At 40.4% G+C, this 15,315-nt stretch overlaps 1 protein-coding gene across 1 annotated transcript; it reads left to right on the top strand.

Annotated features, from left to right (window-relative positions):
- The first annotated feature begins 12,253 nt into the window (after positions 1 to 12,253).
- On the top strand, positions 12,254 to 12,982 carry LOC126183930 (piggyBac transposable element-derived protein 4-like). Its single transcript, XM_049926278.1, has one exon. The coding sequence runs from the start codon at positions 12,254 to 12,256 to the stop codon at positions 12,980 to 12,982; it is 729 nt and encodes a 242-aa protein (XP_049782235.1).
- Positions 12,983 to 15,315: the final 2,333 nt, after the last annotated feature.

Here is a 15,315-nt window from a genome sequence, read left to right on the forward strand (position 1 = left end):
CAAGTTAATGGTCATATTTAACATGAAGCTAGAGATTTTAAAAACAATGCTGCAGCAGATTGTGTGGGAGAAATGCTACTATTCAATAGAAGAATTCATAGAGAATGAAATGATCATTTGAGCAAGGGGTATTATGTACATTAAAAGACTAATAAACCACAATTCACAAAAATTGATTCCAGAATTGTTTATTTCATCTATAAGAATGTTAACTGTAAATAAGCCTCTAATCTCACATCATGGAGAGGAAGGGAGAGAGAGAGAGAGAGAGAGAGAGAGAGAGAGAGAGAGAGAGAGAGAGAGAGAACTCTGGCTCAAAAATGATTAGTCCAAAAGCTAGTAAGGTTCTCAGCCTTGTTTATGTGCCTATCAATAATTCTTTGCTTGTACTATTCCATGAGGCGTTACCTTTACTTCTAAATTAGTTACATAATATGCTCTAATACACAAAAAGATGATGCACCACACAGGAATGATCTGTATGGGACAGAAATAAGTAGATGTGATGTAGATGTACACACAAACATAGATTTCAGTTTCAGGAAGATTAGATGATTTAATCAAAAAACAGAGCTTCTTCATGAATTGAGTAAATCAATAACATGTTGGTCCACCTCTGGCCCTTATGCAAGTCATTATTTGGCTTGAAATTGAATGATATAGTTGCTGGATGTCCTTCCAAGGGATATTACACAAAATTCTGTCAAATTGGTATGTTAGATCATCAAAATTCTGAGGTGATTGGCAGGCCCTGCCCATAATGCTCCAAATGTTCTCAAATGGGGAGAGATTCAGCAAACTTTCTGGTCAATGTAGAGACTGGCGAGCACAAAGACAAGCAGTAGAAAGTCTTACCATATGCAGACAGGCACTATATTGCTGGAATGTAAGCTCAGGATGGCTTGCCATGAAGGGAAACAAAACAGGTGCAGAATATCGTTGACATACCACTGTGTTATTAGGATGCTGTGGATAACAACCAAAGGGGTCCTACTATGAAAAGAAATTGCATCTCAGATCATCACTCCTTGTTTTCAGTCTATACAGCAGGCAACACTCGGGTTAGTATCCCACTGCTGTCCAGGGCACCGCTAGACATGTCTTTAGCCTGAAATCTCACTGAGCGAAGTAGACTTGTCTTCAGCAAAGAGTCCCACTTTGAAATGATCCACAATGATCAGTGCCACAGCAGATTAAATGGAGTGATGTCAGTTGAGAGTTGCTGATGGTCTATGCAGCCATTCAACATCCTTGATCTTGTGTGGAAGGAAGACATTTTACAGTTTTTACTGAACACAAGTCACTAACTTGTTTCTTCCAATGCACATTGCATCATAGCTCACCATGACAGTGGAGACAAGCAGGATATATAGCTTAATTTACTACTGATGTACATCACATTCTAGGTAGAAACAACATTGTCACAGATTGCCCATCATTAAATTACACCAGTCTACATGTGATTCCATGGGCTGAGTAGTGGCCAAGCAACAAAACGACACAGTGCTGCATGACTTACTCCAAAGTGAACATGCAGCCATGTGGCTGTGACGTATTTCTGTTCCATAGTGTGCTATGAGTATCTGGCACAACACACCCTGATACAAATAATGCCCATATATTCCTGCAGAATTTTGGCACTTAGTTTTCCGAGCATTACATAACCTGGCTCATCCAGGCATACAAGCAGCAACAAGGTTAGTGCCTAGCAAGGTGGTGTGGCCAGTAATCCAGAAGGATTGCTGAGCATAGGCATGCTCCTGCCTCAGCTTACAGCCCAACAAAGTCAGCCAACATGTCTTCATATTGGTTGCACATTTTATCATGCCAAAAGCAAGATTTGCACACATATATGTGGACATAGTAGAGCCATTACCATATTCTGATGGTCATCACCATCTAGTTACAGTAGTGGGTAATTCTGCAAGGTTGCCCAAGGCTGCTCCCATACTAGACATCTCCACAGAGGTGATTACAAAAGCATTGTTGCTTACATGGTTTTTCAAGGTTTGGCATTCCTCAAGCCTTTATGACTGCCTACAGATGTCAGTTCAAGTCAAAGCTGTTTAACAAGTTTCATCAATTATGCAGCTGCAACTATCTTAATACCACTATCTACTATCATGCCAGTAATGGATTGGTAGAGAGACTGCCTCACATGCTAAATGTGGCTTGATGTGTTACTCATCAATGTGGACAGAGGTCTCGTTACTGCTATTGTTATAACATCAGTAAAGGAGGATCTGCAGCATTTTCCTGCATGGTTAGTCAATGCTGAGCAGTTGTGTGTGCCAGGTCAACTCATTGTACCAGCACCTATTCAGTTGACCACTCCAGAAGCAGTGATGGAGTTTCAATGGCAGTTCAGCTACCAGATGAAGCATTTGCTTGGAGACTCACCTGTCAGACAGAGAGAGACAAATGTTTTCATCCATAGAGACCTGCTTACAGTCACACATGTCTGGCTCACAGATTATACTATGTGCCAACTGTTATAGTAACTGTGTAGTGCTCCCTGCAGAGTGCTTTCAAAAGAGAACGTCTTGAAGACTGACCAGAATGGCAGGCACGAAACAGTCTCCATAGAGCGACTAAAGCCTACTTACCTCTACAAAGAGGAACCTTTGCAGCACAATCCTGTCAGTTTTCCACCAGCTTGTGATGGGCCTACAATGCCAAGTGACACTGCAGCCTCCCAGGAGACTCCAGAGGCCCACATTATTTTCCCAGCTGTTGCCATGACACGTCTGCCCCAGCTGATCATCACAAGGGTTGGCCAACAGGTTGAACATCAGTACCCCAATATTCCTGGATTTTAAAAGAGGGTGGGGGGATGATTTGGCATGGTGCCATCAGTTGCTGTACAAGTAGCAAGTGAAAAGACAAAACATGACTCACTGGTTTAACAAAGAGTATTTATCACTTATGTAAAGTTTTATGTATTATTGTTTCAATTTATGTTGATTAAAGCTTGGTGTGAATAAAAATTACATACTGACTAATCATTGTATCCACATCCCATTTGGGAATTATTTATTGTTGTCAAATTACCAATGAGTCCACATCTGTGTAGTGATAGTTTATTTTTTATGCAGTGTACAGAATTACTTTCTAACATCTGATTCTCTAGATTAATGCACATTGTGAGACATTCTAAATTCCTGAAGATTCTCACTAAAGATATTATATACGGGGCACAATTAATGAATATTTACAGCCTTTACGAAGTAACACTAGTAACTAATTGATGGCTGCGGCCTTAGTTTCACATAGCTTGAGTTACCAAAACTGGATTTCACTACATTTGTATGGGGATGCGATAGAACATTTATGTTAAATCTATGCAAATAAAGCCATCCATAAAGATTGACAGACAGAACTGCAATAAATAGGAAAAATATATACCAAATTTAGCTGGTGGAGCCAAAGTGGCAGTGGATGACCTTTGTAACATCTATGGCCACAACCACCACATAAGGGCAATGGGTTTAAGCATTAGTTGCAACCACAGCAGAGGGCTAACTGTAGAGAGGCCAGACTGATGAGTGCAGCAGTCTTTTCAGTACTGTAGTTGAAATTACAACAATCTGAATGATTGGGTGATTTGGCATTGTCTAATAGGTTGGTGCTGAGGTGATCTAATGTTGAATAACATAATGGGAATATGACTGAACTGCTATGAACAGCATAGCACATGCATTAAGATAGGCAAACCCACAACAAACTGTAGCCTGTTATAATATAATACTTTATGCTTTAATACCTCTGTAGATACAGCTGAAAGCAAGGGGAAACTACAGCCGAGGACATGCAGCTTTACTGTATGGCTAAATGATGATGGCGTCCTCTTGGGTAAAATATTCCGGAGGTAAAATAGTCCCCCATTCAGACTCCGGGCGGGGACTACTCAAGAGGATGTCGTTATCAGGAGAAAGAAAACTGGTATTCTACGGATTGGAGCGTGGAATGTCAGATCCCTTAATCAGGCAGGTAGGTTAGAAAATTTAAAAAGGGATGGGTTAGGTTAAAGTTAGATATAGTAGGAATTAGTGAAGTTTCGTGGCAGAAGGAACAAGACTTCTGGTCAGGTGATTACAGGGTTATAAATACAAAATCAAATAGGGGTAATGCAGGAGTAGGTCTAATAATGAATAGGAAAATAGGAATGCAGGTAAGCTACCACAAACAGCATAGTGAACGCATTATTGTGGCCAAGATAGACAAAAAGCCCATGCCTACTACACTAGTACAAGTTTATATGCCAACTAGCTCTGCAGATGACGAAGAAATTGAAAAAATGTATGATGAGATAAAAGAAATTATTCAGATAGCGAAGGGAGGCGAAAATTTAATAGACATGGGTGACTGGAATTCGTCAGTAGGAAAAGGGAGATAAGGAAATGTAGTAGGTGAATATGGATTGGGGGTAAGAAACAAAAGAGGGAGCCGCCTGGTAGAATTTTGCAAAGAGCACAACTTAATCATAGCTAACACTTGGTCCAAGAATCATAAAGGAAGATTGTATACATGGAAGAAGCCTGGAGATACTGACAGGTTTCAGATAGATTATATAATGGTATGACAGAGATTTAGGAACCAGTTTTTAAATTGTAAGACATTTCCAGGTGCAGATATGCACCCTGACTGCAATCTATTGGTTATGAACTGTAGATTAAAACTGAAGAAACTGCAAAAATGTGGGAATTTAAGGAGATGGGACCTGGATAAACTGACTAAACCAGAGGTTGTAGAGAGTTTCAGGGAGAGCATAAGGGAACAATTGACAAGAATGGGGGAAAGAAATACAGTAGAAGAAAAATGGGTAGCTTTGAGGGATGAAGTAGTGAAGGCAGCGGAGGATCGAGTAGGTAAAAAGACGAGGGCTAATAGAAATCCCTGGATAACAGAAGGAATATTGAATTTAATTGATGAAAGGAGAAAATATAAAAATGCAGTAAATGAAGCAGGCGAAAAGGAATACAAACGTCTCAAAAATAAAATCGACAGGAAGTGCAAAATCGCTAAGCAGGCATGGCTAGAGGACAAATGTAAGGATGAAGAGGCTTATCTCATTAGAAGTAAGACAGATACTGTGTACAGGAAAATTAAAGAGACCTTTGGAGAAAAGAGAACCACTTGCATGAATATCAAGAGCTCAGATGGAAACCCAGTTCTAAGCAAAGAAGGGAAAGCAGAAAGGTGGAGTATATAGAGGGTCTATACAAGGGCGATGTACTTGAGGACAATATTATGGAAATGGAAGAGGATGTAGATAAAGATGAAATGAGAGATACTGTGTGAAGAGTTTGACAGAGCACCGAAAGACCTAATTCAAAACAAAGCCCCAGGAGTAGACAACATTCCATTACAGCTACTGACAGCCTGAGAGCCAGTCCTGACAAAACTCTAACATCTGGTGAGCAAAATGTATGAGACAGGCGAAATACCCTCAGACTTCAAGAAGAATATAATAATTCCAATTCCAAAGAAAGCATGTGTTGACAGACGTGAAAATTACCGAATTATCACTTTAATAAGTCACGGCTGCAAAATACTAACACAAATTCTTTACAGATGAATGGAAAAATTAGTAGAAGCCGACCTCGGGGAAGATCAGTTTGGATTCTGTAGTAATGTTGGAACACGTGAGGCAATACTGACCTTACAACTTATCTTAGAAGAAAGATTAAGGAAAGGCAAACCTACGTTTCTAGCATTTGTAGACTTAGAGAAAGCATTTGACAATGTTGATTGGAATACTCTCTTTCAAATTCTGAAGGTGGCAGGGGTAAAATACAGGGAGCGAAAAGCTATTTACAATTTGTACAGAAACCAGATGGCAGTTATAGGAGCCAAGGGACATCAAAGGGAAGCAGTGATTGGGAAGGGAGTGAGACAGTGCTGTAGCCTCTCCCTGATGTTATTCAGTCTGTATATTGAGCAAGCAGTAATGGAAACAAAAGAAAAATTTGGAGTAGGTATTAAAATCCATGGAGAAGAAATAAAAACTTTGAAGTTTGCCGATGACATTGTAATTCTGTCAGAGACAGCGAAAGACTTGGAAGAGCAGTTGAACAGAATGGACATGGTCTTGAAAGGAGGATATAAGATGAACATCAACAAAAGCAAAACAAGGATAATGGAATGTCATTGAATTAATTTGGGTAATACTGAGGGAATTAGATTAGGAAATGAGACACTTAAAGTAGTAAAGGAGTTTTGCTATTTGGGGAGCAAAATAACTCATGATGGTCGAAGTAGAGAGGATATAAAACGTAGACTGGCAACGGCGTGGAAAGCGTTTCTGAAGAAGAGAAATTTGTTAACATCGAGTATAGATTTAAATGTCAGGAAGTCATTTCTTAAAGTATTTGTATGGAGTGTAGCCATGTATGGAAGTGAAACATGGATGATAAATAGCTTAGATAAGAAGAGAATAGAAGCTTTCAAAATGTGGTGCTACAGAAGAATGCTGAAGATTAGATGGGTCAACCACGTAACTAATGAGGAGGTATTGAATAGAATTGGGGAGAAGAGGAGTTTGTGGCACAACTTGACTAGAAGAATGGATCGGTTGGTAGGACATGTTCTGAGACATCGAGGGATCACCAATTTAGTATTGGAGGGCAGCGTGGAGGGTAAAAATCGTCGAGGGAGACCAAGAGATGAATACACTAAGCAGATACAGAAGGCTGTAGACTGCAGTAGGTACTGGGAGATGAAGGAGCTTGCACAGGATAGAGTACCATGGAGAGCTGCATCAAACCAGTCTCAGGACTGAAGACCACAACAACAACAACAAACCTCTGTAGATAATGAATAGATGCAAAGAATATGTGATGGCATAAAAGAAATTATTTGTATCATTAAGAGAGAAGAAAATTTAGTGTGATGATTGTATCATACTGTAAGACACAAACAACAACACTGTAACCAAAGTGAAACAAAGTTTGTTCTTCTTCCACATACAAGTGAACAACATTTAGAAATGTAGACACAAACTTATAAACAATGTAGCTACTGATACAAGGAATTTTTGACAGTAACTATGAACACAAAATGAGTGGGAGTGCATGCTGCACTGAACTTATAAAGGCAAGGGTTCTGCCAGATGTGGCCTGGTACTGTGGCACATATCCAAGTAGTACACACAGGGTTATAGCACTCCTCCTTCCTTGGGGAAAAAGTGCCCCACTGACGTGGGATCCAAGGCGACTTTTGAAACATCCATGGCTTCTTGGGTATGCCACAGGTGATGATCACAACAGTAGAAGTAGGTTCTGGGCTAGAATTGGTAAGTAGCATTAGAAGTGGCATGGCTAGAGAAATGTGTGGTGGCTACCCCCCCTCCCTCCCCTCCACCCCCCCCCCCCCCCCATGAAGTACCATACAATAGGACCGGTGACAAGGTCACTGGTTGCATCTTGATGGCTGGTTCATCAATGTGGTGGAATTGTGCTGATGGTGAAGGCACTGGCAGCTTGATCAGGGATACCAGGAAGCCGATGTTGAAGTACTCAAAGGTTCTAGGCCAGCCAGTCGTTGAAACACCAGTTGCAGTGCAACACTGCAGGCAGGCCCAGCAACAGCTGCCAGGGGGCTGGATTCAAGAGGCAGGGGAGGAGGTGGTGACATCCACAAGGAGGGTGTGTCAATCCCCACAGCAATGATGCACTAGGAGGCCAGAGATGCACTAAGGGAGGAGGCAGAGGCAGGGGCAGCAGAGCCACTGCCTTCACTGTGGCATGAGGATGCAGCTGGTCATAGTGGCACACCACCAGCCCATCACTGGTGTGTGCCTGAAAGAGCCATCAGCCTCAGCAGTTGTAGACTGTGGCTGTAATTCACTACAGTTGGTGACCAAAGCCCTGTGCCCAGACTGCAGAGACAGGGAAGAACTGGGATGAGGGTCACATAGACGGGCATTGGTGATGTGGCAAGAGCATATACAGAAGGATGTATCACTGGTGACCATGCAGCTACTCAAGCAGACTCCAATCTCCCACAAGGGTAAACCTGTAGAAATTCAAGAAGTGTGTCAAGGAATTGGTTACGGAGTGGTCTGTGACATACTTCCTCATTTGAACATTGAACATTTACATGATACATTACACCTCACTATTAGATTGGGGACCTTCCTTTTAAACTTTTCCTACCTTCCTTTTCAACTGATTGGAGTTGAGTGATTTTGCATGGAAGCTATCGGCCATTCAGAAGCATCCTTATATCGATATGTAAGAATGTGCCCCAGGTCCACACTGACAGGTGTCCATAGCAAAAACAGGTGGTGATAAGGATGGAAATTAGCCAAACAAGGAGCAGAAAGTAGTTTAGATTTCAAAAGTACGAACGGATGTTCAGAGGCTGGGGCCCAGTGAAAACAAAAGTTTGTGTGGAGCAACTCATGGAGGGGATGAAACAATGCAGCTGAACCAAAATAAATTTGTGATGATAAGCAATTTAACTTAAAAATGCTTGGGGTTACTTGATATCTGTTGTGTGAGGTAGATCAATGACAGCAGCAACATGATCACTCAAAACCTCAAGAACATCTTGAGAAACGTCAGACCCAAAATATACAATTTATGGGGGCAAAATGTGTGACTTTTCCAAGTTGCATTTCAACCCCACAGTATTTAAGACCATGAATAAAGTGCACAAGCTATGTACATGCTCTTCAGTGGATGCACCCTTGAGGACAATATCATCAAGATAGTTGATGCTCCCATACTGGACGTCCTCAGTTGTTCCAAAAAATGCTGAAAAATTGCCTGAGTATTAGCCACACAGAATGGGAGGTGCTGATATTGATACAACCTGAAGGCTGTGTTAACTACGAGAAGCCATTTAGAATCTTCATCCAATGGAACATGTAAATAGGCTTTAGATAAATTAGTTCTGGAGGAAAAGTGGCACCCGGCAAGTGTAACCAATAAGTTCTTTGGATGGGACAAAGAGATGATGTCAGTGACAGACTGAACAATAACTTAATCTTTAAGTTCACCACAGAGGTAAACCTCACCAATCTGTTTTTGAACAATCACAAGGTGAACAGACCATTCACAATATGTAATAGTCTGTACAACCTCCAATGATGTCAGCCCACCTAATCTGAATTTCACTCAGTTATGCAAAGCCACTGGACTAGCGGGTATAGAAAAAGTGTGGCTGCAATATAGAATTCAGGGAAATGTGGGCCAAAAATCACCCTATACTGAGATACCTCCTAATATCATGTTGGACTTCCTTTTGTCCTGCGTAGTGCAGCAACTCAATGTGGCATGGACTCAACAAGTCGTTGTAAGTCCTCTGCAGAAATATTGCACCATGCTGGCTCTAAAGCCATCCATAATTGTGAAAGTGTTACCACTGCATGGTTTTGTGCATGAACTGACCTCTTGAATATGTCCCATAAATGTTTGATGGGATTTATGTGGGGCAGTGTGGGTGGCCAAATCATTTGCTCCAATTGTCCAGAATGTTTCAAACCAATCACAAACAATTGTGGCCTGATGAGATAGCACATTGTCATCCATAAAAATTACATTGTTGTTTGGGAACATGAACTCCATGAATGGCTGCAACTGGTCTAAGTTGGACAGAGAACCCAGCCCATTCCATATAAACACAGCCCACACCATTATGGAGCCACCACCAGCTGGCACAGTATCTTGCTGACAACTTGGGTCCTTGACCTCGTGCGGTATGCACCATATCCAAACTTTACCATCAGCTCTTACCAACTGAAATCGGGACTCATCCAATTAGGCCACAGTTTTCCAGTCATCTAGGATCTAATTGATGTGTTACAAGGCCAAGAGAGGCACTGCACGTGATGTCATGCTGTTAGCAAAGGCACTCGCGTCAGTCGTCTGCTGTCACGGCCGATTAACACCAAATTTTGCTGCACTGCCCTAATGAATATGATTGTCATATGTCCTATATTTATTTATGTGGTTATTTGATGCAGTTTTACTTGTCTGTTAGCACTGAGAACTGTATGCAAATGCCACTGCTCTCTGTCATTAAGTGAAGGCCGTCGGCCACTGCATTGTTCATGGTGATAAATAATACCTGAAATTTGGTATTCTCATATCATTCTTGACACTGTGGCTCTCAGAATATTGAATTCCCTAATGATTTCTGAAATGCATTTTGCTCCACCAACCGCTCCATGTTCAAAGTACATTACTTCCCATCATATGGCCATAATCTGAAGCCTTTTCACATGAGTCACTTGTGTACAAATGACAGCTCCACCAATGCGCTGCCCTTCTATACCATGTGTATGCTATAATACAACTATCTGTATATGTGTATATCACTGTTCCATGACTTTTGTCACCTCAGTGTTGTGGCACAACCTAATCCATATGAGAAAAAAGACGAGAACTGAGATCACAGAAACTCTAACTACTGGTAAGGGACCTGGTTAGAAACGAGGTGCACCATATCCAAAATCAAAAAATTTGAAAGCATCCAGATTGAAAAAATTTATGGTGCCAGAATCATCCACTACCAAAAAATTCAAGCAATGAACCACAGATTTATACATACTGGGGGCCATAAATTGACCCAAAATTGGTATATGCTCCTTGTCATAACTCACCAAACATTGAGAAACTGGAGACAATGATGAAGGTCCCAAATCCAAATACATTTTTGAGTGCAGTAAAGTCAGCACTTTGTTCATCACTCACACTTTGATAAACAGTTTATTATGATCCGTAAGTGTTGGGGACACACAATGTATGCAGAAGGGGGCTGGGAATGACAGGCAGAGACTACATGTGTTTTTCCCTACAGTTGTTTCAAGTCATCCAGCACTTAACTCTTTATAGGATAGTGGTCGATATATTGCCCACCTACCATAAGTGTGAAACCGTGTACTTTTTCTATAGAAAAATGACCCTTAAAGATGCATCAGGTGTTGCTAAATGGATGGTGTACTCTCAAGCGAGCACTTTTTGTTTGCTGAGGTTGGTAGAACATTCTTATTGAAATGGTGGTTGGCTGGGCCACCACTGTCCATATGAGGAGTGTCTTTGGTGGCGATTTGTGTGAACGAGAGAAAATCGTCCCACTGAAGGCGCAATTAACGTGAGAATTTGGTAAAATATAAGGTATGTATGACATTTATTGAATTAATAGTTACATGTTTTACATTGTATATACATTTTATGTACCTAAATAGAGACTACACGTAATAATACAGAGATAACTGAGAGTGTGGTAGCAAAACTTGAGTGTTGTTTATTACATTTTTGTAAAAGTGCTCTTTTATCAAATACGTACAAGGGACTATGCAATATTTATGATATACCCTGATAATATGCAAGTAATAAATATAAGCCAGTTTTAGTGTCTGGCTAACAAATTATTAGCAAATGAACAATGACAAAACGTAAACTGATATAACCTCGCTTTTCATTTTTACAGATGCACAGAACTAAGAACACCTTTACATTTCGAGAATTGGAAGAGATGTCATCACAAGACTTCAAGAGTTTGATAGGCAATGATCATGCTGTTGATTCTGAGTGTGGAGGTGATTCAGATGCCGATGACGTATTGCAAATACTCATCCCACTAATACAAGCAGGGGAGATAATTCATGCCATGACTCTTGTAGTGATTTCATTCCTCCATCACCTCAACAAACATGTGTAATCCCTGAAAGTGATAAGGATGAAGACGAAAGTGAAGAAGAGGATGAAGGCGATGATGCTCATGTAAGGCCTACAATGGAGTACAATTATTCAAAAAACATTACTGATCTTGTCATATACAATTCAATAAATTATTCACAGGGTTTTGGAACAAACATTGAAGTGAATTTAAAATCTCCTATCGCTATATTCTTGCAGTTTTTTCCTATCTTTATCTTAGAACATATTGTCAGAGAATCTAATCTTTATGCTAGTCAGAAAGGTACTGATCTAAATGTGACCATAGCTGAATTGAAAGCATTCGTTGGTGTACTTCTTATAATGGGTTTCCACAGACTTCCCAGCATAATACATTACTGGTCATCTGATCCCAATTTATTTGTAAACAGAGTAGCTTCAGGTATGTTTGTCAGAAGATTTTTGAAGATATTAAGGTTCTTGCGTGTAAACAATTCACAAAAAATAACAAAAAAGGGAGGATGTGGGTATGACAAATTGTATAAGCTTCATCCACTTCTTACCCATCTAAACCAATTTTTTTGATAACTTTGAGACCAAGCCGATTTATCAGTATTGATGAAAACATGGTGGCTTTCAAAGGTAGGGCTTCCCTAAAGCAATATATGCCAATGAAGCCTACAAAACACAAATTTAAAATTTGGGTTGCAGCCTGCAGTGTTACAGGGCACATGTTATCCTTTCAAGTGTATGAAGGAAAATCTGAATTCAAAGAAGATGGTTCTCTAGGTGAGAAGGTTGTTTTGTCACTTTCAAAACCATTCCAGTTTTTAGGGTACTGCCTCTTTCTTGACAGATTTTTTACTAAATTACCATTGCTTCCTAAATTATTGACTAGAGGAATGTTTGGTTGTGAAACAATGCTTCAAAATAGAAAATATTTTCCTAAAATGTTATTGAAAGCTGACAAGCAGATGAAATTAGGACAGCATGACTCTGTTATAGAAGATGATATTTCTATAACAAAATTGAAAGACAGAGGTACAAAATCAGTAGAAATTGGGAGCAACATGCATAACCCTAGTGAGATGTCTCAAGTGTCTGGGAGAAACAAGAAGAGTGAAAAGGAAAGTATTGAGTGTCCCAAGGCTATTGCTGACTATAATAGCTACATGGGAGGGGTTGATAAATTTGAGCAACTGATGTCTGCCTACAGTGTTTCATGGAAATCCAGAAAGTGGTGGAGAAAATTATTCTATTATTTTCTGGATGCTGCAGTTGTCAATTCCTTCATTCTTTATTATGACACTGCAAAATGGCACAGTCTTATAAAGGAAGGCCACTGCCACATCTAAATTTCTGCAGTATCTTGGCCAATGAGATAATTGGATCTTTTTCTAGTAGGAAGCCATGTGGGCCACAAACTTCCCCAAAAGTTTTTATCACAAAAACAAAGTTTAGGGGCAAAAATGTTTCAAATGTGGATTCACAGATAGTAATGAATGTAGGGGCACATTTCCCACAGAAGGGTACAAGCAGAAGGTGTGGTCATTGTAGCACAAAAAAGCAACCCAAAAGAAGCAGTATTGTATGCAAGGAATGCTAAGTTGTGCTTTGCCTTCCTTGTTTTCACCCATTTCATTCTAAATAACATGTTTACCAAAGGAATTTTTAGTATTTCATAGTGTTTGCTAATGTTTTATTGTTTGAATAGTGAAATGTTTTCAGTTTTTGTACTTCAGTACATTAGTTAATAAACTGTATCTTACTTGCATTCAGAATGTCATGTTTTTATTTATCTATAACAGATATAAGAAGGTGGTCTTTTAAATGACCACCATCAACAGTAGTCTAAGCCCCACCCAAAATGGATAGTGGTCTGTACATCAACCACCTATTTCTTCCTTTCAGTTCCAAGGCAAATGAACATAAAATAATTCAAAGTATATTACATCCCTATATACGTCAAATGGGATGCAATAAAAATATTACCTTTAAAATTTTCAGAAAAAAAGTTTTGTCCTATAAAGGGTTAAGGTAGGCAGTCCTGTCATACTGCACAAAACAGTACGGGCAAGATGGGAGTGCAGAGTGCTGCCTTTAGTGTGGTTGTAGTTTGGCACATCACTGTCCAGTCTGGTGCAGAGGCCGCATTTGTATGGCTGCTGCCTCATCCTCCCTCCTCCCTCCCCCCCCCCCCCCAAATCCCCACACCAAACAATGACTGATGCCCAGTGACCAGGAATGGGAGACACTGCTGCAATGTCACACGTAAACTAAATCTGATCACCAACAGCAGGAGATACTTTGAAGAATTGAGCAAAATTTAACACTTCAACCAAAGACAGATTCAGCCGTATATGGATTTATGCACCTCCTCATCAGGAGCCAACTGAATGATGCCATCACAGACCATAGAAGCAACCGAGGAATCTTAACAAGCTTCAACCAAATACAGATTCAGCCATATACGGATTTATGCTCCTCCTTGTCAGGAGCCAACTGAATGATGGCATCACAGACCATAGAAGCAACCGAGGAATCTTACCGAGCTTCAACCAAATACAGATTCAGCCATATATGGATTTATGCTCCATCCATGTCAGGAGCCAACTGAATGATGGCATCACAGACCATAAAAGCGACCTAGGAATCTTAACTAGCATCAGTAAGAAACTAACATTTGACACTGAAGCCATGGAGTTCAGCAGCCCAATCCCAGTAAGACTAGTGAGGCTGTTCATGATAAGAATAGAACCCTACACATGCTGCAACAACACACATGTATTTACAGTGATAAATTGACAATAGCTTACACATTTCATTGAATGAAAGTGAGACAGTCTGCTGGAGATGGGCTAATGGGCCCAACAACTGATAGAAGCAGATATCTAAGAAAGGAATCGTGTCTTACACATGTTTGAATCAATGACACTAAAAGCGACAAAGTGTTGTGGAAGACCCTTCTCATAATCCTCCCAGTCTCTGGCCACATCGTTGTAAGGGGGAAAGGGCAGCAGGTGCACTGATGAATGGAAGCCTGCATAATCAGTGGGGCCAACAAGTTTGTGATAGCAACTGTAAGAGCCTGTTGTTGATGAAGAAGAGATTGGAGCACTGCCCCATGGGCAGGAGAACTGAAGGAAGAGCCAAATAGACTGAGCACGTGGAAGTGAACACAACAAGTTCATTCTTCATCCATATACAAGCAAACAACAGCTGAGAACATGTACACAAACACAGAAACAATCCAGGTACTGATACAAGCACCTGCTGATGGTAAGTATGAACACAGCATGAGAGTGAATGCCTGCTGCACTACGCTTATAAAGAGGAGAGCTCTGGCAGATAACATGGTGGATGCCACTGCTGTGTGCACAAGTCAAGTAGCCTATCACAGGCAGGAGAAGGGACACAGACAATTTAAAAAACCAGAGGTTTTGGGAGTTTCAAATGGAACATTAGGTAAGAATTCGGTGAAATGGGAGTAAGGAACACAATAAAAGGGAAACAGTTAACTACGAGGGGTGAAATAGTACAAGCAGCAGAGGACTAAACAGGCCAAAAGACAAAGTTCAGCAGAGAACCTTGGATGACATAGAAGATTTTGAATTAAACTGATGAAATGGGAAAATATAAAATGCAGCAAACAAAGCAGAAATATAGACATCTAAAAATTAGATTACAG

Source organism: Schistocerca cancellata, chromosome 4 (genome assembly GCF_023864275.1).
Source record: "Schistocerca cancellata isolate TAMUIC-IGC-003103 chromosome 4, iqSchCanc2.1, whole genome shotgun sequence".
NCBI lineage: Eukaryota > Metazoa > Arthropoda > Insecta > Orthoptera > Acrididae > Schistocerca > Schistocerca cancellata.

Bases quoted from the DNA above. Each gene is read 5' to 3' on its own strand.
- LOC126183930 (XM_049926278.1), top strand. From the start codon at position 12,254: ATGGTGGCTTTCAAAGGTAGGGCTTCCCTAAAGCAATATATGCCAATG.